Source organism: Nelumbo nucifera, chromosome 1 (assembly GCF_055504915.1).
Source record: "Nelumbo nucifera cultivar China Antique chromosome 1, China Antique-T2T, whole genome shotgun sequence".
In the NCBI taxonomy this organism is placed as follows: Eukaryota; Viridiplantae; Streptophyta; class Magnoliopsida; order Proteales; family Nelumbonaceae; genus Nelumbo; species Nelumbo nucifera.
This window is the reverse complement of record NC_142649.1, coordinates 5,159,523-5,186,529: the sequence shown is the minus strand read 5'-3', so window position 1 is coordinate 5,186,529 and position 27,007 is coordinate 5,159,523. Positions and strand designations below refer to the sequence as shown.

Sequence of the window (27,007 nt, the reverse complement as noted above, 5' to 3'; positions counted from 1 at the left end):
AAAAATAGAAAATAGGAACAAAAATAATATAAAAATAGTTCCTTATAAGCTAATAAATATCAATTAATATAAAGAAATTAAGCCCTTTAATAACATTTTAATAATTTAAAATATATAGGATTAGTGATCGTAAAAACTATAAAGACAAAGAAAATAAGGTCCATTTTCTTTGGTAAGATGTAGGGAGGAAGAGCAAGAAGCTAGGTTAGAAAATATCGAAATTTCTGTTTCTCCACAATCAATTGTTCCTTGGCTTGGATGTTGATGATGATGATGTGATCGCCCCTTTAAAAGATAAGGACTTCTCATAGTGTTGTTATGGTTTAGAACAAGTTGCCATGGACTTCCTAGAGCAGATGGATCAGAAGAAAACAAGATTTAAAATATCACAACGCATTATCGTGTATCGCTATATTGGCATTTGAACCCTAGGATTTTGGGAGAAAAGTCATATTCATTAATACCCTTCCTAGAGATGACCTTGTTTAAAACTTGAAACTGCTTTAAACCATGAGTAGAATCGCCCCTTTGAATCGCCATCCTTAAAATTAAAAAGGGGAAACGAAGTGGCCACTATGCATGTGGCATATGGCAATGGCATGATTCATCAGTCTAGAAGAATATAAGACCCACAGAGGTTTTATTTCTGACTCTGAAATTGGCCACTTTAGGAGTATTATTATTTTTAGGGTCCATTTAATTCACGGTCGGAATCAGAATTGGAATCCTCCAGAATCGGAATCAGAATGGTCCATTCCCATAATCTGTTTGGTTCAGACAATAATGGGAATGAGAATTAAAATCAGCAAGAATGGGATTTCATTCCCAAAGGAGGGGCGGGGAATGGTCATTCTCTCAAATGGGGGAATGCCATTCCAGTAGAAACGGGAATGGAATTCCGATTCTACCCAACCAAACAGTTGGAATCGGAATAGCCCATTCCAATTCCGATTCCAGACCCCTATTCCCGCAAACCAAACGGGCCTTAGTGATCTTTGAAATTTCGCCAATTTTTTAGTCCAAAGTCAATAATTCATCATGCTCAATAAGAAATTTGAGTCACTTTTCTATTTGGGTAAAATTTACTTCTTTGTTTTAAGTTTGAACATGTCAAAGTTGGATAGTTCAAAGTCTACAAATAAGCTTGTAATGGTCAAACCACATTATTATCTTAAGGATTTTTAGTTTTTTTCCATTGAGATTTCTCTCTTTTTTCTTCTAGACTAAAGAGCTTATTGTATTAAAAAATAATGATCTTATTTTTCCCCTTTACACTTATCACTACATTTCATAACTCTCTTAATAATTAATATATATATATATGGGGATTCAAGGCTTTAGACAATAGATTTGTGAATTGATTCTCCGATTTAACAAATAGGATTTTTGCAACACCATTTTGAATCTTCTCACAATCAAAATAACAGATCACCTCAATGAGTTGTCCATTTATAAAAAAATAAAAAAAAATAAAAATAAAAAAATAGGTTTGATGAGATGCATAGGAAGTGTAAGCTGATTAAGTGTATTAAGGGAGTGATCATGCCTCTCGAGCAATGGTGGTAAAAAACCAGAGAGGGGGGGTCTTGATTCTTGATTCTCCCTATTTGGGTCTTGGGTCCCCATGTTGGCATGGGCCCCTATTTATAATGTTTTCCCATTATTAGTTCCTACAGAACTTCTAGAATAATTTCGAGAACTTGGTTCCGTGATTGGACAGGGCTAGTTTGATTTGTGTTTGAATTGGATTAAACCAAGTCTCAAGCCTTTTATAAGCCAACCCTCAAAATAATTGTCATTCTCATTCTCATTCTCATTATCATCTCCTGTAATAGATTATTAAGCCACATCAATTTCCTATTGTATGATTCATTATATGATATTCAGTTTCCACATCAGACTTGGGCATGTGCGCAGAGAGAGAGAGAGAGAGAGAGAGAAAGAGAGAGAGAGAGAGAGAGAGAGTATGATCAATGACAATTTCGACAACAAGATCAATAAAATTTCGACCAGTTTCAGATATCCAGCTTATCAACCACAAGAACCGAAAAGGAAAATGACGGTAAAACTACTCTTATTTGCCGTTGCAAAGAAAAGAAAAAGGAAAGTATGGATAACTTGAACCCAATCAAGAATATTAACCAAATGATGCCCTCACCCCGATCAAGAAAACCAATCATAACAAAACTATGATGAACATGAGCAAGGGCTTGAATGTAACCACGCTTTCTATCAAGACTTGATATTTAGTTTGGGACAGGCTATATGTATAAAATTAGCCTTCATGCGGATCTGTAGACTTTTTACACAACACAGTCAAGTACCACCAGCAGCAGAAGCGGCCTCAGCAGCTTTTTTCTCTCGCTGTTTCTCCCTACGCTTCTTGTTTCTCAATGCATTCTTGCTCATTTCTCTAAATTAATGGTATGGAACATATACCAAATAGTTAGTAGTGGAATCTAGTATAAGCTGAAGATCTAAGCTACAAGTTAAAAGTGGATGAACCCAGATAATATATTATACTTACTCTGAAGGACTACCTCCTCCAAACAACTGCAATTTCAAAAACGAAATCATCAAAGCCACAAAAATGAATTAACACATTTCAAATTTTCAAAATTTGAACCAAAAAAAAATTAATAAACAAATTTTCAAATCTAATAATGGACCCAGTCTAAGTAGCAACTTATTTTCTCAACAAAGAGCATCTCAAAAGTGGACACCCACTTTCAAACAAAAGCTTCCTTCCCGGACCATGTGCCCATCCACTCAAAAAAAGTTGTGAGCTTCAAATGGTAGTTACCTCCACTAAAAAGATTAAGAAAACAAAAATAAAAACTCGTTTCAAATAATGTAGGATCCATAAAGTGGGTTATATTTAGAAATAAAATTTGATTTAATCTCTTAAATTAAATAATAAATTTATATATCAAAAAAATATCAGAATACTAACCCAGTACTTAGTACGGGGGTCATTATAGTGAATTCAATAAAGCGATGTATCCAACAACTCTGGTGATTGAAATACAAATGCTCCAAGGCAACCTAAGGGACCATCAATTGCACCACCCCTAGAATTAAGTGCCTTGATATTAATGCCTTGAGACTGATGATCATACAGAAACAGCCTAAATTAAATAATTTCTAATTCATTGGACAAATCTCAAGACAATTACAGAGCAATCAGATGGTCCTCAGGAAAGGCCTAATGAATTATTAGCCTCGGGATGAGGTGAATACAAGATTAATCTCCAGATTTATGATATCTGGTAAAACATCGACAGGCTTTACCAACTGCAGCAGCCTGGAACAGAGGTCTATTTCACTCAAACTACAGTCAGACCAATGAAATAACCAACAAGTGTAACCTAAATGCAGGTTATGTGTACTTTAGCTATAGATTGGACAGCTACAAAAAAGATTTAGTGGCAAGGTAAAAGATCCATGTCTTAAACTAAAACCCAATCCTAACATACCAAGGTTGTTAGATGTGAGTTAGAGAAAGAAATATAATTTCTGCATACCTGTGCCTGAACAGCAGCTGCTTCTTTAGCATGGGGTGGGCGATATGCAGCAGGTTTCTGCACAGGTATGGTGCTGGTGGCTTTCTTTGTGGAAGCTTGGGAAGACTTCGCCCCTTGGCCTGATAATAATTAATATCTCCCATGAATGAATAGCATATAGAGGAAATCCAGAACCAAATTAAACTCAATATGGTAAATGATTGTTAACCTTGTGGTTTGACTTCATCAACCTTTAAGGCATCTACAGATTTTACTAGCTCAGCAACATCACCAAATTTTTCAGGAGCCTCTGGTTTCCACTCTGCCTGTTTGAACAATTGCAGGAACATATTAGAAGGTTAATAACAAGGAATCATTCAAGACTATGAGGAACAATTATTCATAAAACTGACCTGGTACAGCTTGTCATACATCTTCTTGAAGTACAATGATCCATTGTGGTGGAAAATTTTAATCCTTTAAAATGGAAAAGAAAAGCTGTATGATTACCAAAGAATGCAAAAGAAATATGGAAACACAAATGAAAATATAAAATTTGAAGGAGTGCCAAGTCATTCCACTTCTCAAGTCTATTGCAATCTTCACATCAAGCCATAGTTCAATTTTGTTGCATATTAATAAATAACAATAACCAGAAGACAGTTTACTAGTTCCCACGTGGCCACAACCACACACAGGGCCACCTATGGCATCACATGGAATGCTCAACTGGAGTACCAATCTAGGACCAACACATGCATCAAATGGACTTCCAATTAACTCCTGGATGACTTGTAGTCCCAAGAATACACTATTTCCCACTTTTAACTTCATATTCAGGACAAAGAATATAATTGATGAAAAAAGATAGTTGAACAACCAGAATGACAGAGAGCTTGAAAAGAAAATGAATAATGATCAGCTAAATTGGACCTAGCAGTCTGATGAAGGTTTATGCCCTAGAAAATGGTTGCCCACCAACAGAATGATTGTAGTTCTCTATTTATTTGTGCGCAGGGGCATAGTTTGATTTTATAAAAGAGTTGAGTGAGAACCACCACCCAACTGATTCTCTCTTTTCTAATCATTTAGCTACATCATTTTGTTGGTGTCTTAATGCACAAAACCTAATGTTTAATTCCATTAGCATCAAGTAACTTATGAAATGGATGAGAAGTATATTTAGTGGCATTATTAAACTGTAAAAGACATAGTAAAATTGAATTGAATTTTCACTTCCATAAAGAATGATTTTAAAATGGAGAACAATTCAGAAGAACCTTTCATTTTTTTTAGAAGAACCTTTCATTAAATGGCGGCAAAGTCATCAATATTGAGATATTTCCCCTCCTTAAGAGGTGGCAAATGGGTGGATTGGGTCTGTCAGTTGAGTACCAACCCACCCACTAATGACCCACAACCCACCAGTGACCCATATATTTGTTGGTGGGTCACAACCCACCTTGACCCTCACCCACCGATATTGACCTGCTCACCCAAACTAATGTTTTTTTTTTTTTTTTTTTGCATTTCCTATATTTCAAATGCCACACCGGGTTTTAAGAGAAAACAACATTTTTGTCTGCCACGTGAGAGAAACGGGTCAGGTCAGGTCAGGAATAAAGTTATCCATAGAAACCTAGAAGTACTAGCTCCTATAGGTGACAAAATGAGAGAGAGTAAACTAAGATGGTTTGGTCACATGCATAGAAGACCACCAACTGCTCCAATTAGAAGAAGTTATTTGTTACAAGTGGAAGGGGCTAGAAGAGCTAGGGGTAGACCAAAAAGGACATGGGTAGTAGTAAGAAATGATTTAAGCACTAAAAGCTTGTCAGTGGATATGGCTTTAAATAGAATAGGTTGGTGAGATAGGATTCATGTATATAGTTGGGATAAGGTGTGGATGATGGTGATGATTAATTAAAAATAGAAACTTAAATTTTAAAATATATGTTTCAAAAAAACATATTATTTCAAATTAAAATACGTAAACATAACATGTAAAACATATTTAAAATGAAAACTTAAAAGTAAAATCAAACAAAACATAAAAAGCATATTCAAGCAAATAAAACTCCCAATCTCATTATCCTTTTCATAGTTGCATACTTAAACATTATGCATTCATGGTTCTACAAACCGCCTTTGTACCAAGCCCCTCAAAGCAAGCCCAAACAAGTCCATATCAGGGTCTTAAATTCTTAATCCCTATAAAAAAAAGAAAATATTTTATAACTTTAATTGCCTTTTAAAAATATCTTTTATTAGGATGAATGAATAAGCAACATTAACTCAGGAACGCATGACAGTGATGTCATCCTTCAGCTAAAGAAAGAATTATTAGGCATTTAATCTGTTCTAAAGCAGCTTGTACCCTCCACAAATTTTTTGCTATTATCCTTCTTCATATGGTTGCCATTGCACATCTAAAAGGAAATAAAATCTAAATAACAAAGGCATCAACAGTCTATTCAGTTGTTAAACATTAAGAACATAATATCTTGTGATAAAGTGCATATAACACAAGATATTTGAGTTTTAAATATCTAACATCCTTCAACCTGATGTTTGAATATCAAGGAAAATTGCAAAGTTGACCAAGTGATACAAATTCTTTGTTTCAAGTGTGCATGCTTTTGTCCAAAAAGATATACATACGCATTGTCAACTTGAAGTCTGGGAGCTGTTGTTGCAGTCATGAAATAGAGTCCATTTGGGGACCATTCACTTGTTACAGAGCATTCAGCTTTTGTTGTTCCAAGCAACTTTTTCTCCACATAGTCCCAAAATGCCTAAAGGTTTGGCATATACTAATGAGAAACAATAAGATAATGAAAAAAGGAGAAAATAAAAGGAGAATATGAAAAATCAACAAGAAAACACTGTCCTCTGCCAAACATTTTCTTAAAGGAGCATGTTCTGGTCTAATATGCAAAACCAAAAACTGAATGTAAACATCAAAAAGGAAAATGCAACAAAGAAAATTAAGCCCATTCTACTGTAATGGGCAACAGTTGTTTTGGACTTATTGTTGTTTCAGGTTTCTGTATTTTTGGATGACTGAATACCCATTCTACTGTAACTTGTTCACACATTAATAATAATTAACATTTTTTCTTGCTGATCAAAAAAGCAAAGAAAATTAAGCCATTAATTACAAAAAAAAAATAACACTGTTAAAGAAATTCAGAGAAATGGTATCAGAAGAAACTATGTGAAAATAAAAATATACCTATACAAGTTATATATAGTGATTAACTAACCTTTTCTAGAAATGTATTTTAGTTTTCAAGAGTTTAACTTAATCCATAAGTGCTGAAAGAGGGTAAAACCCTTACTCAACGAGGGACCAGGGGCAATCATCATGTAAGGGCAGAACTAATATGCATTCTCACAGACAACACCTGAAGATATAATTTTATTTTTGTATACCTAGCCAGATTTACCCAATGAAAAGGGTATAACCACATGCAAGATGAGTATTTAACTCATTCTTTTCTTACTTCAACGTTTCTCCTTCAGAAAAAAGAAGTGCAAATGAAATAGTGACAGTATTTAATATTCTCTAAAATCTGTCCAGGCTCCTTTAAGGCCCTTAAACACCCAAGAAATTACAAAATTGAATGTTTCCTTTCTTATTCAACTTTTCCTCTTTTTGATTGCAAAGAAGTTGTATTAGTATCATATTTGTATCAAGGTGACACATTGACACCTTGGCTGATATAGGAAAAAGCACTTTAATATCAAATTAATGTAGGACTAACTGCTCCATTACCAACTAATGTAGGATCTGACCCAAAGGTGAATCTACCAACAATATTGATTTCACTAGAATAAGAATTAGGAATGGTTTTATTACCAAACATATACATATGTTGGGGTTGAAAAGGCCATGCATCAAATTGTTGCAAACTGAAAATTCTGCCAGGGATATAAAAAATACACAAAATTTAAAATAAAGAGTTCAAGGTAGAATTTTCAGAGTAACTTGAAGAGGTGTTTAGGATGATAGGCTGTATGTGGTGATTTAATCTATAGGTATTCTGAGGAGGCTGGGGAAATCTCTTTATGAATTTATGATAATAAACACTAAACTTCTAAGAACTGGGGTTTTAGCAGGAATCAATATTTCAAAAAAAAAAAACCAAAATTTTGGGCATTTCGGTCCCATTCTTTCAAACAAGATAAACTGAAATTTCATTATTTTATCCATTAAAAACAATGGTAAAATTATTAAATATTATAAGGTCCACAATACATACCATTAAAACCCATTAAAAACCAAAACTTATTGAATAAAATGTCAGTTATGTCAGAACATTCCAAAATTTTAGAAGTATTTTAACATTTCCTCAAAATTTATCCCAAATACCATGGTTTTCAAAACCGGACCGGACCGGAAAAACCAGGAACCGGTCAGGTGACCGGTCCGTTTTACCCCAGAACCATTATTTCGCCAAAAACCGTTGATTTGGTCAGCAAACTGCTGACCCGGGTGGTCAAACCATTCGAACTGTTTGAAACATCAAACAGTTTTGGCCGTTTTTATTTTTTTATTTTTTTTTGTCAGAACGGACCGTCCGTTTGGTTCGAATAACCGTTCGACCCAGGAACCGGACCCCTGACCAGAGTACGCTGTCCGGTTCGGTTTTAAAAACCTTGCCAGATACTAAAAAGACTTCAGATATTTTGGAGGAGATAATTCTAGGCAAAATATTTGGTTTAGCAAGTCAATGTAGCTTGCCAAAACCAAAATCCATGAAAGTTCAGCAGAATACAAAACCATGGATGGAATTTTGCAACAAAAAAATGGTAATATCAGTGTTGATAAGGACTAGGGATGATCTAAGATGAGGAGGATTTTAAAAGGTTTGGCACCAAATACCAATTTTGTTTGAATACTAGGAAAAAAAATCATTTGCACCATTCATAACATCATTAAAAAATGAGCACTTGTAGAACTCCACCAATGTGAGCTTGTCACACTGCCGGCCCCAAGCCAGATAAAGGAGGGTTGCATCAGATGCGTCAGGTTGACAGCCAGCACGAAAACTTTTGCCAGACCCTCATGAATATGGATCCTTATCGAACAAGACTTTAACAGATGAAGAAAAACGCAGGAAGGTGATGGTTTTTCTGACATATGAGAGGTTAAGTGCGGCAACTGAGGAGGAAATTTATTTGGATGAAACAAACTACATTGACAAGACCTTTGACTTAAACAAAGGGGTTGATAAGGTAGCGGAGGTAGGTAAAGCTCTGGGTTTGCTTGTGTTTTTTTTTATGAATGATAATAAATTTATTAATTCAGAAGCAGATTTAGAGTGAATTCATACAACATCCCAGGGAGAGGAGCGAGCTGCAGCCCCTCCTTGAATCTTACAAGTAAACTAGGAAAGAAAAGCAAGAATCAGAACTGGGTTTTCTTGTGTTGGGAGGTGAATCTTTCACGAGAAAAACGTTAGAAGAATTAGAGGAACAATACGAGATGCCTGTAAGGGAGAATGATGGAAATCTTCAAGCACATCCACCTTTGACTGATGAGAGTCATAATGACTTGAGTACATTTAGACCAGAAGAAGCTGATAATGAAAGAACTACAGCATTGATTGATGCTCAGTTTTTTGAGAAAAACACAGTCCTGGAGCTGGAGGTTAATGAGAACTCTTTTTGCTCGTGGGAATCCAGGAAGATTGTTGCAGCAAATAGAAGACTTGAAAAGCAGAGAAAACATGGAAATTTTTTGATTTCAAAGCCTTTCACTAGACTAAAAGGGGGTCTCCTTGGGATTGGACCAAACAAGAAGTTGTTGAAGATCAAGAAAACTGTAAGAAGACATTAGTATTTTAACAGATCAAAGGTTGTAGCTTGTGAGATAGTTCTGGTTTTGGTTGTTTTCGAGTTTAGATGTATGTTAATGGGGTTCTGATGTGGTTATTGTCTTTGTTGGCTTGAGCTTTGGGTTTTGTCTTTGGGCTGTTTTGGGGATCTTATGCTGTTGTGGGGCTTTTGTTTTTTGACGATTATGTGGGTTCTGGTTTCTGCTGGTCTTTTTGAGGCTAAGCTGGCTTGGACTTGGAGTGCTTGTGTTGAGTCTTGTAGTTCTGTTTTTTCTGTCTTCTCTCTCAAGTGACTTCTGGTCACTCCCCTAGTCACTTGTAGACTGGTCTCAACCTATTCCACTCTAGGGTTAGATTCCATACAAGTCTGACACTCTGACATCATCTAGGGACCATGATGATACCACCCTCAAGGCTGGCAATCAGTTTTCTTTTGTGGTAGAACCTGTTTTATACCAAGTTATGAACCAATTCTGTGGTTTACAAATGAGGAAGAAAAGAGGGAAAAAAAGGAGAAAATAAGAAAATATGTTTCAGAGAAAACTGTAAAGAGACCCATGTCTATCTCTCCCTTCTATTTGTTCATTATTTAAGAAATAGGTAAAATGACATAATTACCCCTGCTACAGTGTAGCATATTTATTATATTTATAGTAAATAGTGACAGCTCTATACCTTTGTTCTTTTTTTTTTTTTTGAGGATAGAACATTTTGAATCATCCTCTAATATGCACAGCCTCTTTTTAGTTATCAAACTTATGTTACTTTCTTAGGAAATAAAAATAAATGAAAAAGCAAACAAAGATATACAATGCTAACATGGTTAGACCTAGAAATTGTTTTAAGAGAACGCAAAATTGCATTTATATTCTAAAAGCTGGATGGTCAGATTATTAAACATTGCAGTCATAAATTACTGAATGGTTAGATTATTAAACAACAAAGAACATTAAAACTGACGTACCATATCCCCAGGTAAGTTACCAAAACCAGCCAAACATAAAACTGTAGGTCAGACAGTTAAGGCTGCATGTATAAACATATATTTGCATTTTCAAGGTTCCTGATATTAATTTAAGCAATTAAGAATAAAATAGAAAGTCTGTGAATGTCTTGCTTAAGGATACACTTCCCTTTTGGGTTCCATCTGATAGTATTGTAAGGCCCTGTTCCAAGTTCAAGTATTGGATTGCACTTCTTATCAAACACTGTTGCTTTTGCAGGCATAACTGAAGTAGGTCAAGGAACATTAAGAGATTAGAAGTAGCACATTTTTAAGGGTCAAAATACCAATCTGATCAATGTTATCCTCACATGCTCCATATTTATCCCATAAAATAACTAAAGGAAGACCTCTAGTATCATTATTTAATCTTTTTTTCTCTCCTTTATGTATCTTTTTCCTATAGCCAACATGGAAATTTTCATTTTCCTTGTAATCAGAGAAAAGGATACATCCATAAACAACAGCAAATTCAGAACCAGAAGAAGACCACTGAACATCATGAACAGGCCCTTCTTTACCTGCCAAACGTATCCAATAGTCAGATCCTCACTTTCAGAGCAAAAATCAACATTCATTTTCACAAATTAACTAGAAAACATACGTAGAGGCACAAGTCCTTCATGTACCCCATCAGTTGTCAGGTAATTCAACTTTGATTCACCATAGTAACTCTGGTTGGTCTTATCAACATCTGATTGTGCTACAACCAGAAGCCCAGTAGAACCATAATTCCAACTCAATTGCACTGTGCAGCACCGGAAGAAACTCCGTCGAGCAATAGGTTGAGCCTGTGCATCCTTTCCACATGCAAATATCTGGACACTAGCAGGAATTCCCTACATAAAGGATGAAAGAAATTGAAGTCAAAAAGGGCTACTTACAATAAAAAGAAACATAAGGTTTCTGGACAGAGCACAGCTTAGTCACATCTGGTTATGCTAGCTCCTTACTGTCAAAATGGTAGGTCAATGTTGGCATCTCTTAATACCCAAAACTTTTAGCCACCTGTCTATAAAACCTTCAGCTTTGATCATCTACTTGTGTAATCTCCTTTGTGCTTTTCTCCTTTATTCTTTTCTTTTCCTCTCCTTTTTTTCAGGGGAAGGGGATATTCAAGCTTGATATTTAAGAAAAAGATAAATAACTGGGACTTGCAGAATTATCTAGCCAAGATTAGCCAGTATTCTAATTACGTAAGTTACTAAGGGCCCACAACATGATTGAACTGTGCTCCACTTCCAAAACAATACCCTTTTTCTTATTTCTTTAAAAACTACAAAACACTCTATAGAATCAATAGGACACCAACCTTAGATTCTGCTACAAATGCTGCAACATGGGATCCAGGTGTTTTAGATAGCTCAACTGCAGCTACACCAGGGATTCTAAGCCGATATATAATTCCTTTTAAAAAATCACCAGCATCAAAAAATTGTATTTCATTTGTTGCCATCCGACAAGCAACAGATTCATCAGAGCTAAACTGGATGGAAGGCCTGAGGAAACCAACAAATCAAATAAGCACCTCAAACACTCAAAAGGAAGTTACAGAGGCATAAAAGGGAAAGAAAAGAAAGGTATTCTCACATACCATGTGGTTTTAGACATGCTCTTCTGGAACTGACTATAAACAGAAGTACCTGTTTCGATCTTCCACAAGATCAAGTTCTTCTCCTGTGGTGTTGAGGATTTCTGAAAGGTCTGGAGATAAGTCCCACATGGAGAAAGGGTAACAGCAAGATCATTGGGTACTTCAAAGGATCTAATCTCTGTAGAGCTGCGGCAATCATAGATACTAATAGAATCAGATTTAGTAACCATGAGTCTTGATCCATCTTCACTGAACTTGGCATTGGTACAGGGAACTTTTTCGATCTTAATACATGGTTGCCCATTGCTAAATGGAGGGCCGGTACAGAGAGAAAACCCTTCTGGCTCTCGGACTACATTTGAGACGGTAATAACAGTAAGAGAATATGAAGGCAAACAGAAAAACAAAAATAAGGAAAAATGATTCAAGAGAAAGGAAGAGTAGGAAGAAATGATGTACAAATACCTAATATCTCCAAAGACCGTGAAGGGTCCATGACTGCCATTACAGACTAGTTTGGAATTCAATAAGATTAAAGAGGCATAGCCAATTACAAGTGGAAAGAGAGTCCAGACCTTATGCAAATAACCAATGCACCAAACTGCAGTCACCGAGGATTTTAGAAATCAAAAGCACTCTTCTTACTTCTTAGTAGTAAATAAATCCCAGCTAGCATTTCTACACATTGTTTAAATGGTTTTGCAACAACTGAGAAAAAAAAAAAACCCAACAAAGCTCCCCAATAATTGAAGCTGAAAATTGATTAAAATTATGAAATAAACAGAAATTACTCAGACTGGATCCCTTCAATTTAGCAAACGATATTGCTGAATTGCTGAACTTGAATGAAAGAGCTGAGCTATTGCAGAGTAGAATTTTTCGCTTCAGTTATATACAAAATTCATTCCAGACTAATAAAAACAAGTAAATTCCTCAAAAAGGAACTACCTGGTTAACCAGAATCGAATTTTCGCTTCTGAATAAGAAATCGCTTGACGAAATAGCTCGGTAAAGCAAAAAACAAAAATTAGTAGTCGTAAGTATGAACAACTCACAAACTTTGAAGAATGGATTCAATCGATTTCTTGCGAGGCCGACCGGAAAATGGCTGCGACTTTGGTTGTTCTGGTCTTTGAACAGCTCACAAACCCTTGCACTTAGCTAAGCTGCGACCTGTGACCAAGCCCAGAGAGAAAAAGGAGATGCATTCTAAATTTTGCGCCGGGTTGGGCCGTTGGGCAAAGACTCCGAGAACCGGGGTTGTCCTGGACCAAAGTCTCCAGTCCAAACTTCCAAAAGAAAGAGTTTTGGGCTTAGATTTGTGGTAACCTTAACCTAGGTCGGGCCCAGCCCAGCCTATCAGTTGTAAGCTGTAACCCTTGTTAGATCTCTTCTGTCCTATATGATATCCATGTGAAATAACAATAAATTAAGAATATGGTCTTTAGCGAGGTATTAAGAATCGGTTTCAATTTTTACCAACCAAATATATAAAAAGAATATCTGCCTTAAACTTAAAACTCCCTACTGAGTTGGATTTTGAGAATTTAACTGTATATAAAAAATGCAAAGTACTTTTCAACCCTATCTTATCCTACCACATTCAAGGGTAGGGTGGATTAAGTTTAGAACTTGCATATAATTTTCTATTATTTCTTATTATATAAAAGAAATAAATAAAATAAAATAACACAAATAGATAACAAAATATCTAACTAATTGATTAAGACATTAAACAACATATAAACTATTAATTATCCTTCACATAAAATTCAAAATATTATTAAATTAAACACTTAATACATAAAATCTATATAATTTCTAATAATATGTGGGTCACAGAGGTTGGGTTTAGTCTAATACCATATCTGTATGAGTTGTAGAATCCCAAAACTTGTTCCCATCACAAAATCAGTCCTTCAAACAAAAAAAAAAAAAAAAAAAAACACCCAATTGTGACCAATAAGAAGGGTAGAAATTGCCATCCCTGCTCTTTTAATTCTTGCCCCCTCCACCCTATTCTCAATGCTTCCCTCTCTCTGCAACTCCTTACCAAAAAAATAAAGAACAAGACTGTTAAAAGAATTATTTACTCGCCACCACTATCACAGAAACCATCATTGTTCTTTATGCTCTTGTTTGATTTTCAAATGCCATCACCATCGAAGTTTTGTCTTAGAGTACTAATTTACGATAATGTTTTGAAACCATACTTTATTGCATCAATCACTATTGCAACAACTCTAAGTATGTGAATTAATTTTATTGCATGTGTTGCATAGATTTGATGTCAAGAAATGTGGGGCTTTTGAAAAAAAAAAAATTGTTGAGAAATCTGCAAGTACAGAGCTATCTAATTCCTATTTCTCTTCTCATAGGAGGATGTAGGGTTGCCACGATATTAATCACATCTAGACGAAAGTTCAAAGACTGGACTAAGATCTAAAACAAAATGGGGAGGATTCAGTATCTGGCCATGAAAACTAATCCGATGAAAACCAAGTTGACTAGTTTAGACATGAAGGAACTCGGAATTGGCAGGAAGAAGATTGCCAATAATGCCATCAAGTTGGGAGGCTTAGAGTTTGGAACTTCCCATTTCGAATGGATTGATTCCTTCACTACAATTTATTCGTTGATTTTGGCCTGATGAGACGAAATAGAAGGACAAACATATTGACTTCACTTTTAGTGCCTTACATTTTCTCCAGTCTTCCTCTGGTATTATCTAACTAGTTCTAGAGTGACTTACAAGATACCTGGATTCTTGAATCTGATTCTTCTTGTGATGGTGTCACCTAGTTTGTTTGCATATATACCTTGAGGAACAACTGGGTTGTGCTATTATGGCGTGAACACACCCATGCATCTGGTGGGTTCAGAAATTTTTTCACATTGTGTCATCTCCTTTTAGTAAGGAGTTGCCAAGTATGCATCTGTGTGAAAAACCAAGTGTTTTTATTTTCTTTTTTTAATATTTTACCACTAAAAATTGAAACCAATACTTAACACCACTGTTAATGCTAGATCTAAAATGCATAAAGAATTCTTCACACCATTATTAATACCAGATCTTGATTCTTGAGTGCATTAAGAATTCACATGCTTACTTCATTTTACATAGATCTAACAAGGGTTACAACTAGTAGGTCCTAAGTAACTTTGAACCTTGCTTTTTTGTATTAGAGGTTTTTCTAAGCTAAAAAGGCAAATATTTCCATATACCAAATAAAATCAGGATAGTAAGACCTAATTATGGTTTAAGGCATACTTGGCAAGTCCATGGACCACCCTATTACAAGAAGGAGATATCTATACTACTATTAAAAGTATGAATAACCTCTAAAATTTTTGGATTTTTTTTACTAAAATGCCCCTTTTTCTTTGAAACATGGTCACTCTATTGTGAGGGTAGAAAATGTATTTTGAATATTATTATTCAACGCATTCATTTTCCTCTCATCAAATCTCACATTTAAGGTGTTAACTCCCATTCACCCTCATTGAATAATATATTTACAGCATTTATTTATTTTTATCACTAAATTATACTAATTAAATTCATACATAATAAATTAACAATTTCAATAACATAAAAATTTATACTTTTAAAATCTAAATGGAAAAAATAGCATTTTCATTTAGGCATTGGTAAGAAATTAATCCACTTTGGGTCAAATCTAACTCATGTTGCTACAATTAAATAATAAAATTCAAAAAATATAGAAATTAAAGAAAATTTTGGGGACATTTTTAACATCATACATTTGACATATTAAACAATAATAAGAGTGTGGAACTTTATTTTTGACTAAACCACCACTATTTTTTAATTTAGTCCATCTTGAATTATGAGGGCTAATAATGTAATATCATTTACAATTTTTCACCTCACTTAATTCCCTCTCGTTAGGTTTAGTTTGGAAAGAGTACAAATGCAAATATGTACAACGTAAATACACACAAAATAATACAAATACAAGGTTTTGCACTCTACATATTTGCATTTGTACTCCTTCCAAACTCAGCCTTAAGTCTTGTATTTAAGATATTAACTCACATTCTTTCACATTAAATCTTGTATTTAATATATTTTTTATTTAATAAATTATAATAATTAGATCGTTACAAATACTTTTTAACAATATGAACCCATGTTTTTAAGGGGTAAAATTCTAAAACATCCCCTAAACTTTTTGACCATTGTTGAAACCTCCCCTAAAGTTTGGTAATTGCAATCACCTCCTCTAAACTTTGTAACATGGTTGCAAGAAGACCGCTTCTGTTATAATCTTCAAACAAGAGGCATGAAAATGTCAAAAAATAAACATATAGTTAATTTGACTAAAATGTTTATTTTCCAAATTTTCCTTTCATATGAATACCTCAAAGTTGCAATTTAAACTTTCTTTAATCTTGTTGTCCATAAAGTTTGTATTGTTTGTTGTGCAAAAACTAACCTCAATAATAACTACATGGGTATTTTGGACTTTTTTGTGCCTCTTGTTAGAGGATTGTAAGAGGGGATCTACTTGTAACTGTATTAGAAAGTTCAAGGGAGGCAATTGCAATTACCAAATTTTAGGGGAGATTTCAACAATGGTCATAAATTTCAGGGGATGTTTTAGCAATTTATCTTTTTTAATTAACAAAAAAAAAACAAAATTATTCTTCCATCCAAGTGGTGGGTAATCCAATTCAACCATGACACCATAATTAATTGGGTGAATCCATGATATCATAATCCAATTCAACCATCCTAGTTAATTGGGTGAATCCAAGATATCATAATTAATAATAAAATATTTAAAATAGTAACAAATTTACAAAACAAAAAATGTAGAAAAAAATGTCATTTCTTTGATATTTTTATATTAATCATATTAAAGAAAAATAAATGTCATAAATAGGAGTTTTTTATTGATAATGGAAATTGATGTAGGGTGATTTGGCCCAACCTAATGGTAGGGGGACACGTGGATGCGACCTAACTAGTAGGACAACAGCTCAGCCTGACACGCCAAGTTCGCAATGGATCGAGCTCGGATAAACAGACCACCTCGGGACAAGTCTACCTCGGGACAAGACTACCTCGGGACGAGTCTACTTCGGTGCAAGGTCACATCAGGACCACCTCGGTCCCAAGGCACTTTGGCATTCATATCAGGTCGGATCTAAAGAGCACAAGCTCAGGCAAGGTTGACCGACCACTGTATGGCAACCCCGAGGATCTCGTCACCATACTCCGCGTCTTACGGGATCATACATTGTAACGGCTAGTATTATCTCCCCACTCCCCGATTCAGGCGGAAATGGGCAACCTTACCGGTTGGTAGCGTTATCCTTAACTAACACAGAAACAGATCCTATTGCAGCGAGAATTCCGGAACTACTCCACCAAACCCGCAAGGACTCCAGTATATAAAGACTCCACCCCCCGAGGGTGAGGGTATGTGTAATCTCTGCTCTCTAGCTCTCTTACAATCTAAGATTATTTTCAGCTCGCAATCAAGTGCTAACTTAAACATCGGAGCGACCTCGCCGGGTAAGTTACCCCGGGTTCTCTGGTTCATGTCTTGCAGATTCATCAAGCCCATCGTTGCTGGAAGCCAAATCACCTCCAGTAGGGAGCGGCCAGATTGCGCTACATCAGAAATGAAATACAAATTTAAAACCAACCAAAAAATGAAATTGATTTCCTATTTGGTCTAGATCAACAGTTTAACTTTAAGGTCAAATGGGTCAATATTTAATGTCATAATTAAATAATAAATATGAAAAATGAAAAAAAAAAGTTTTGCAAAAGAAAAACATTTGGGCACATCTCTAATATTGTATATTCATCTTATAAAATAAAACAAGTGCCATAAATAAGAATTACTTTTACAAACATGAAAATATAAAAAATGTAATTTGAATTTAGTCCCTTTTTAATTGTGAGGGCAAACCATGTAATTTGAACTATTATTTTACACTTCATTCAAATCCCTCTCATTAAGTCATATATTTAAGGTGCTAACGCCCATGTGGTGGAATGGGATGTCGATTCCCATTCTTAGGGGAATAGCCATTCCATATTAAGAAATAAAGAACTCACGAGAAAAAGCCCCCCAAACCCTAGTGTTAATAAAATAAAAAATATTAATAAATTAATAATAAGTTAATAGTAATAAAAAATAATAATATATTAATAATAAAATAATAAAATATTATCAAAATATTAGTAAAATAGTAATAAAAGAATAAAACTATAATAAAATATTAATAAATTAATAATTAAAAACAATACATCAATTATTAATTATAACAACAACAACAACAACAATAATAATACTAATAATAATAATAATAATAATAATAATAAAATATTAGTAAAATATTTATAAAATAATCATAAAATAATGATAAATACTAATAAAATAATAAAAACAAAGTAGTAATAAAAATCTAAAATATTATTTATTAAATAATAAGAATAATTAATTACAAATATATATATATAATTAAAGTAATAATAAAATACTAACATATTGATTGTTCAATATAAAAATTAATAGTAAACACTAAGGTATTAATTATTAAACACTAATAAAATAATAATAACAAAGTACTAATAAAATAATAATTATATAATCATAAAATATTAATAAATTAATAAGAAAATAATAAATAGACTAATACAATTACTTTCGGTCCAGTTTGCGAACCAAACAGACTCTAAATCTAATTTTTTTTTCAAGATTGAACCAAAAAATGAAATTATTCTTTTGCCTATGTGGTAGGTAAGCAATTCAATCATCTGGGTCAAATAGTTTATGCCATTATGTCACAATTAAATAATCAAATTTAAAGAGAGACAAAAAGAAAAAATATACAAAAAATACATAATATTTGCGCGTAAAAGACATTTATGACATCTTTAATATAGAATTATTTTATAGACATAATATTTGAATGTATATTACTATCTTCATCTTCCAAAATTGCTATGTGCAAATTTATTAATATATGAGATAAGCAAGAAGAAGCAAACTTTCTAACTAGCCATTGGTATTCTTGAACAATAGAGTGAGCACGCCATAGGGGATCTAGATTCGAGGAAATTACTTCCAACAGTAGAAAATTATGCTTCTTATTATGTACTATAGCATACATGGTTTTGTTTTGGGTTGGGACCGACTATAGCTGTTCCAAACTCATTATATTGTTATTAATATCTAAAAGCATGTCAGTATCTTGCAATTTTTGCTATGTTTTGTAGGAAAAAAAGAATTTTGGTTAAAAATTCTTCTTTCCTCAACATATAAAAAATTTACTATTTTACCAACATTTTTATGAAGGTTACATTATTAAAATAAAGTTTTAAATTGTTATTAAAGTATAATATGGTCTAATTGGGTTAAACCCGATTATCCCATTTGTTAATCGGTTCCGGTGCTGGGTCTTTGTTATGGTATCCATTAATAATCGTTCAGACTATACACTTCATCCTAAACTAGACCCAACCAATTGACAGCTGTAATTATTAGGACTTTTCTTTCTTGCCATTTTTTTTTGGCATGATAGAGGCCTGATTGCTTTGTTTGAACTAACCCAAGTTATTGTCATTAAAGGCATCATACAACCTCCAAAAAGAAAGAAAATCATTGATGCTGGAAAGATATGGCACTGGAGGAGCTTTGACTAATCAAAGTCTATCCATGAATTTTGATATATACCATCTGATTGGTTAATATCTTTATGATACTGGTTGATTGGTCATAATTTTTTTGGGATATGATATCTTTTGGATATTATAGTCCAACCCCCCAAAAAAGGAGTTTCTATGATGTATATATTGTTTATGAATTTGTGGGCATTGATCTTCATCAAATAATACGCTTCCAACCATTAATCGTGCACACTAAGCTGGGCTACTTATCACGAATGAACATGCTAGTATTTTGTATGCATAAGGTGTTGATCTCATGTGGTTTCTGTGCACATAGAACACTGACATGTTTAGTTGTGATAAAATATAGTCTAGCCTGATGTGTATGGTTTTGCTTCCAGCTATATATATATCCTTGACCTTTTATCACCATGCTAGAGTTGATGTTCACTATTTCATCAACAAAACCCTTTGTTAGAGAGCTTCGACGAAGGGAGACTTTAGTAGAGTTAAATGCCTAAACCTACTCATACTGAAAGCTGTTTCACCTTGCAGAATGAAGTAACAAACCCTCCACATCCTAATATGAAAATAATATGTTGAAATGCTGGTGGAAAATTTTAGATGAATATTAAGGAGCTTGGTTTTACCAGTTCCTATATTATAGATCTCGAGGGATACTCTTGGGGATTGTGGGTGGTTACTGTCGAATGAAGAGAACCATGCTATTGCACGTTTCTATTGGAATTATGAGTTCATGGCTATTCTCTTGTTCAATAAACTTTCATTTCAAAAGTTTGTTATGGGAAAAAAAGAGTTTAATAGAAGGAATGTATTTACATATTTATTTAAAATGAAAATATATGATGCCGGAAATACATGGTATCAAAAGAGTTTTGACCAATCAAAGCCCATACGTGAGAAATTCCATCTGACATGTTTATGATACTTGTTGATTGGTCACAAAATTTTCTAATATCATAGAAGGAAGGTTTAAGTAATTTTGCCTTTGTTCTATCATTTGTTATATATATATATATAATGAATTTATGAAAAAATTATTAAAACACCTATTATTTATATGGTATTTGATGTACATTTTATTTTTTCTAAGAGTAATATATGATACCTGAAAAACATGAAATCATAAGAGTTTTTACCGATCAAATTAAGCATCCCATGAGCTTTGATGAATATAAAACTTGATTAGTCACCTCTTATATGATACAGATTTATTAGTGATAAGTTTTTCCCTGATCATGCCTTTCTTAGTCGAACCTAGTGAGATGAAAAAAGATGGTTAGACCATTAAATTTATTCAATCAAAGTCTCTTATGGGAAAGATCTTCAATAAGGATGGCTTAGAAGGGGTAGCAAGGTGCCACTAAGGATGATTTAATGGAGACTTAGGATGAAATCCCGCCTGCACCTAGTTAGGGAATGGGGATGGGCTACCCCAAATTATGTAGCCCATTATACAGGTGCAGGGCGTACAAGGTTAAAAGCCCGAAAGTATGGACAGTTGGACTTGTCTAACCATATAAAAAGCAGTTCGGATCTCCTACCCACACTACTGTATACATGGGGAGATCTTCTCAATTCACGGCTGAAGTATCATGTGGGTAGTGTTTTAGTGGGTGGGAGACCCAAAAGACCCGGCCCAAGTTAGTGGGTATGCGGTTACACAGTGGATGTGCCTATGAAGCGCTCATGTGTGAGGAGAGATTCCGTTCCTGCTTTCGGGGGAAAATCTGAGCTCAAACCTTGTGTTTTAGCTTTTTCTCTATCCGATTGAAAATATCTTCCCATAAAATCCCGATGCAAGGCTGTAAAGGGGGTGTTCGAACAGGCCTTGCGCCGACTGAAGCCGGTCTAACGTCTCATCTCAGCTCAGGGCTCGGGGGACCTTAACAGTATAATGCATGTTCATGAACATTCTAAAATTGGGTACTATCCGATGGACTAAATATATATACCTACCTCAGGCACTCAACCGTTGGATTGTTTCTAGATTATTAATAATATCCGGGAATCAAGCCTTAACTCATGACTAAAAAAATCCAACCGTACGGTTTTTGACATAAGGAGCCCTTAACAACGGACAAAATAGTGGCGACTCACTACAGACACACCCACCCGATTCTCTCCAATTAAAGAATTCCAGAATATTGGTGGCCACTAATACTGTTGGAGCTTCTCGGCCACAAACGAGGAGACGATTCCACGAAGAAGAGTTCAGCGTGTAGCTTTAGATATGAGAATCCAGAACGTTATCTTCTCCTCCATTCTACACCATTCGCTTCTCTGTCTGTACTCCAGTTCTTGTTTGGTTCCACTTATTCCTTCTTCTTTTATAGTCCTCTTCTCTTCCTGTTAGAATTTTCTTTCTCCATTTGTTTCTTCATTTTGTTAGTTCGTCTTCAGCCCATTTGGGATCTTTGAGTCTCATTCTTTGTTTCTCTTCTTTGATTTTTCTTGACATCGTCTCCACTTTCAGATCAGAAACATATCCTAAAGACCCATTTTTGGGGGTTAGCTTCTGAAATTCATTACCTTTATTTTTCTGATTAAGAATTATGCGTTTTAGACTCCAAATCATCATTTTTTTGTCAATTCAGTTAGATGGGTACCTCCTAAATCTCATCTAGAAGCTTGGAAAAGGTTTGAATAAATAGAAAAAGGAAGGGAAAAAAAGAAAGCAAGTGAAGGAGGATGAAAATCCAGTGCGATGTCTGCGAGAAAGCTCCGGCTACCGTGATTTGTTGCGCCGACGAGGCCGCTTTATGTGCCAAGTGCGATATCGAAGTGCATGCTGCAAACAAGCTCGCCAGCAAGCACCAGAGGCTTCTACTGCAGTGCCTCTCCGACAAACTTCCCCGATGTGATATCTGCCAAGTAAATTGAACCCTACCTCCTCTATCTCTCTGCTTTCTATTTTGCTTTATTAGCTTCCGGAATTTGGCGTTTCTTATCTCATTTGAGTGATTCATCTGTATATTCCTCTGCTTTTGTAGTTTTATGGCTTTAGTATAGATTCTTTGTTTTTTTTTTCACTGATACACCTAATTGCTATATCAATTCCCTTTTCTTCTTTCTTTGTCTCGATATTTGGGTTTGTACATATGTTTGAGTTGCTTGTTGTCGCTGTTATTTTTCTTGTTCTTGTTCTTGATAGAATTGCATTAGGCAGAGGAGTCCCGCACGAACTTTTAGCAGTTCACGAGTAGAAGAGATTCAGTTACAGAAATGGTTGCACATATTACTATTTGCAGCATGCTCCCTTTTCCTCTATACTATATATACAGTTCAGGGTGCTTGTGGCCTCTGTGAATTAGAACTAGAAGGGAAGCAAAGACTATCCTCATGGATCCCAAAATCCTGAGATTTCATAGGGATATTGATGGTGGATTAGTGGTATGTCTGTAATCTAAGTTGTTTGCATCATTTTAGGATTGATAGATTTGAAAAACTAAGTGGTGGGGCAACAATAACAAGGGTGGTTTTCATACATAATTATCAGAAAGAGGGGAATGATTCAATTTGATTTTACTTGGAGAAGCATTAGTGGTTTATCTCTTAACCAGGGTTAGAGTTATAACATAGTCTATTTTTTTCCTACCTTGTTTGTTTAATTTGCAGGAGAAAACAGCTTTTATTTTCTGTGTTGAAGATAGAGCTCTCTTCTGTCAAGATTGTGATGAGTCGATCCACTCTGCAAATAGCCTTTCTGCCAACCACCAAAGATTTCTTGCCACTGGAATCAAAGTGGCTTTGAGATCTGGTTGTAACAAGGACAACAACAAAGGATTTTTGGAGCCACCAAACCAGAAGCCACAACCAGTGGCCATGAAAATACCTTCACCGCAACCTTCAACTTTTGCTTCTCCACCATGGGCAGTTGATGACTTGTTACAGTTTTCAGATTTTGAACCCAGTGATAAGGTAAGGATAATTTGATTTCTTCTTAAGGACTGCTATTGTCATAAGACTTAGATGATTAAAATGGACTGCTATTGTCATAAGCTTCATAGTGCATCATGAAATGGAGAGCTTCATTGTTAAAATTGAATCTCGACATGTGCATTTATACGTACCTGCTTCAATTTCCACCTTCTGGTTTTGTGATGTAAATGACTAGGATGGGCCACATGCATGTAAAAATGTTACACTAGTCCAGCTATGAGCTTAGCGACTTTGCAGATCAGATTACCAGACCTAAATTAGACAGATTTTACAGCTTTGCAATTGGAATGATTTCATTGTGCCCCTTGGAGACCTAGGAGATCTCTTAGCAAGGTTTAGATTGGGTCATTTGATAACAGCCACTGAGTTGCTGAACTAAATGGCGCTTTGCTTTGTCTTTTGGTGGAGAATCAAGGGTATGGTAGTCCACTCATCTTCAGCTTCAGCCATTAAGAAGTTCACAACCTCAAAAGCTTCTTCATTAAAAGACAAAGCAAAAAAGCCTTTTAGCTAGTTCAGCAACTTCAGCTGTTATCAGACGACCCCTAACAGTAATCGCAATCTAGGATGTGGATCATATGGACAAATAAGCCTCACTACCTCCTATGGCTCTTGGTTTTTACTATGAAGCTGCTTTTCATACTTCTGCAGGCTCGTAAGCATAGAAGTATCTCTCTGGCTCATGGTCACTAATATTGAATTTTCACACATTAATATAGTGTTTCTCTGTGTGTGTGTGTTTGTACATATGTATTTAATAAAATTTCCATCCGTCTTTACATGCGCTCGTGCTGCTTACTCTAACATAGAGCCCTTTTCATTTTGATTATCAGTTGCTTTAATTTCATTCTGTCATAAGATATCATTTTTTGCATCCGTTTTCCCTGTCCAGCAGAAAGAGTCTGTTGAGTTTGGAGAACTTGAGTGGTTTACGGATATTGGCCTCTTTGGTGAGCAAGTACCTCAGGAGACACTGGCAGCAGCTGAAGTTCCTCAACTTCCCGTTTTACAACCAAGTAATGCTACCTTATACAGACCCACCAAACCTCACATGCCTCTTAAGAAGCCTAGGATCGAGATATCAGATGATGAGGAGTTCTTCACTGTCCCTGATCTTGGTTAAAGCCGAAAAAAGCATCCACTACATGGCATAGGTGTTTGTAAGTAGCATGATAAAATACACAAGGATACATAGATATATTTATATGAAGATGTTAATGTATCAAAGTAGGTGCTGTAAGGTGATCAGAAAGAGTTGTTCTAGCCGTAATTGCTATTATGTGTCCATTGTAGTTTTTGGTCTAATGGGTCTTGCACTCTTCTTGTCATGCAATCTCCCTCTCTCTCTCTCTCTCTCTCTCTCTCTCTCTGTTCAGCCCAGGTATCCCAAGCTACTGGATCCAAGTAACCTAGCTAAAGATTTAGAGGGTACATCATCTCAGAGTTTACAGCTCCGAACAAAACAAGACAGAATATGTTAAAAAGATCACCAGTATCACTTGGGTTGATCAAGAGAAGTGAATTTATAACATTACATAACAGTTAATGTACATCATAATAAGCATTGAGCTGTAAAAGGCCAGCCTGTAGATGGAGCCCAGTTAGAGTATCCTTGAGATATCTAAGAATGAACTTGACAATATTGAAATTGGCTTTAATAGGTGATTGTAAATGTTGAAAGGCCTGATTAACTAGAAGGCAATATCCAGCCTCCTTAGAGTTACATATTGAAGTGATCCAAAGGCTACGGTACATGGTGACATAACAATAGAGGATTGTTATCATGAGTGACTTTCAATGAGGAAGTTGATAAAGAAACATGTTTGCAACCACTCACGTCTGATTGCAAAAATATCAGTAGAGGTGCACTGAACATGAATGCCCAGAAAATACAACAACGGGCCCAAGTCTTTCATGTTGAAATTATGATGGAGGAGCTCAATGAAATCGGAGATGAGTGATGAGTTGCTATTGATCTCCTGTATCCATGGCCATATTTTAGCAACCCCCCTCCAAATGTCTAGCTATTCGAGCGTAGCTTGGCACAAAAACGTTAGGGGCGAGTTTAGGCTTGAGCTCGATACGAATTGGAAACATGAGCTCGAATTCATCTCAACAAAAATTCGTATGTTCGAGCTGGGCTTGATTCAAGTTTGGCTTGATGGTGAGTTAAGCTTCATATAAAAAATAAAAACTATACATGTAAAAGATTAATACATATAAATTAAAAGTTAAAAATTATTTGTTATTATATATAAAAAGTTAAAAACATTTATATATAATATAAACTTGATTAGGCTTCATAAACTGAGCTGAACCAAACTTTTGACAAGATGAGCTCAAATAGTCTAGGGCAATCAAACAGTCAAGCTGGGACATGGATTGGGAGGAGAAAAATTAAGAGAAGAGTACGAATACACGTGATGCAGAATTCTGAATTCCAGCTACCCCCTACGATTAGCCTTCTCCCCCTTATAAACCACATCCTGCCCGTGAATTTGACATCAATTCACGGTTAGGATGTATTCCCCTGTACTTTGTGGCTATTAAATTCTGAGCTGGGCTACTCAGTATTTTTCCCAAAAATTAAAAGGTTGATATAATGCCTTCTTAGTACGAAAATGACCCAACACATTAGCCCTATGGCTTAGGAATCTACAGGAGGAAGCCTGCAAAAGTGAAGGAAAGCTGTACGAGGGTACAAGGCCAAGGCAAAAATCGAAGGAAAAAGTATGGATACACATGATGCAGAATTCTGAATTCCAGCCACCCCCTACAACTAGCCCTCTCCCCCCCTATAAATCACATCCTGCCCGTGAATTTGACATCAATTCACGGTCGGATGCATTTCCCCTGTACTTTGTGGCTAGTAAATTCTGAGCTGGGCTGATCCATACTTCTCCCAAAACCGAATTGATCTCTGCAACTACCACCTTAGCATCAAACTCCAGGATAATACACTTGGAAGTTGGCCTTAGATGCAACATCAAAACTAGGATTCAACACCAAAGCTTTGGCATCGATTAGTGATTTTGCAACTCCTTGGCACCAACACCTACGCACCATAATTTCACCATTATAATCATGAACAACACAGGTAATAACAACTATACCTGAAGGTTGAGGAACTGTTGTATCACAATTAATTCACTTTGACCACTTCATTCATTCAAACCATCAGGCCAGATTAACATTAATTTCTGCCTGGAACATATCCTAAAGCATGGAAGAAACCTTACCTACTACAGACAATGGCCTCTCTCTTCTGAGCCCTCGAAGGAACCAAAACATCAGAGTCCGAATAGCCATCCATCTAACCTTACTCAGAATGAGACGAGCACATTTCTTATTAATCTGTTTGAACGCATTTTTTACGTCCAGTGTAAATTCGTGATGCAATACACCCCATTCACATATACGGACTTTCCATTCAAAGTTTAAAATTCTAGA

General features: G+C 35.3%; 2 protein-coding genes across 4 annotated transcripts; one reads left to right on the top strand and one right to left on the bottom strand.

Annotated features, from left to right (window-relative positions):
• Positions 1–1,980: 1,980 nt before the first annotated feature.
• LOC104605224 (Eukaryotic translation initiation factor eIF2A family protein) lies at positions 1,981–13,235 on the bottom strand. 2 transcript variants are annotated; one of them, XM_010269896.3, is made up of 14 exons: positions 12,999–13,235; positions 12,409–12,544; positions 11,944–12,295; positions 11,662–11,848; positions 10,954–11,188; positions 10,802–10,870; positions 10,474–10,575; positions 10,311–10,351; positions 6,165–6,298; positions 3,917–3,980; positions 3,733–3,829; positions 3,525–3,643; positions 2,528–2,553; positions 1,981–2,413 (listed from the first exon to the last, which is right to left on the bottom strand). In XM_010269896.3, exons 2-14 carry the CDS (start codon positions 12,446–12,448, stop codon positions 2,317–2,319), a joined length of 1,563 nt encoding a protein of 520 aa, XP_010268198.1. In that variant the 5' UTR covers positions 12,449–12,544; positions 12,999–13,235; the 3' UTR covers positions 1,981–2,316. The 2 variants fall into 2 exon arrangements, with proteins under 2 accessions (XP_010268198.1, XP_010268199.1); XM_010269897.3 differs by having other exon boundaries at positions 11,993–12,295; positions 12,999–13,111.
• Positions 13,236–21,774: 8,539 nt separating this feature from the next.
• LOC104605225 (B-box zinc finger protein 24-like) lies at positions 21,775–24,862 on the top strand. 2 transcript variants are annotated; one of them, XM_010269899.3, is made up of 3 exons: positions 21,775–22,489; positions 23,234–23,536; positions 24,453–24,862. In XM_010269899.3, exons 1-3 carry the CDS (start codon positions 22,307–22,309, stop codon positions 24,678–24,680), a joined length of 714 nt encoding a protein of 237 aa, XP_010268201.1. In that variant the 5' UTR covers positions 21,775–22,306; the 3' UTR covers positions 24,681–24,862. The 2 variants fall into 2 exon arrangements, with proteins under 2 accessions (XP_010268201.1, XP_010268200.1); XM_010269898.3 differs by having other exon boundaries at positions 24,450–24,862.
• Positions 24,863–27,007: the final 2,145 nt, after the last annotated feature.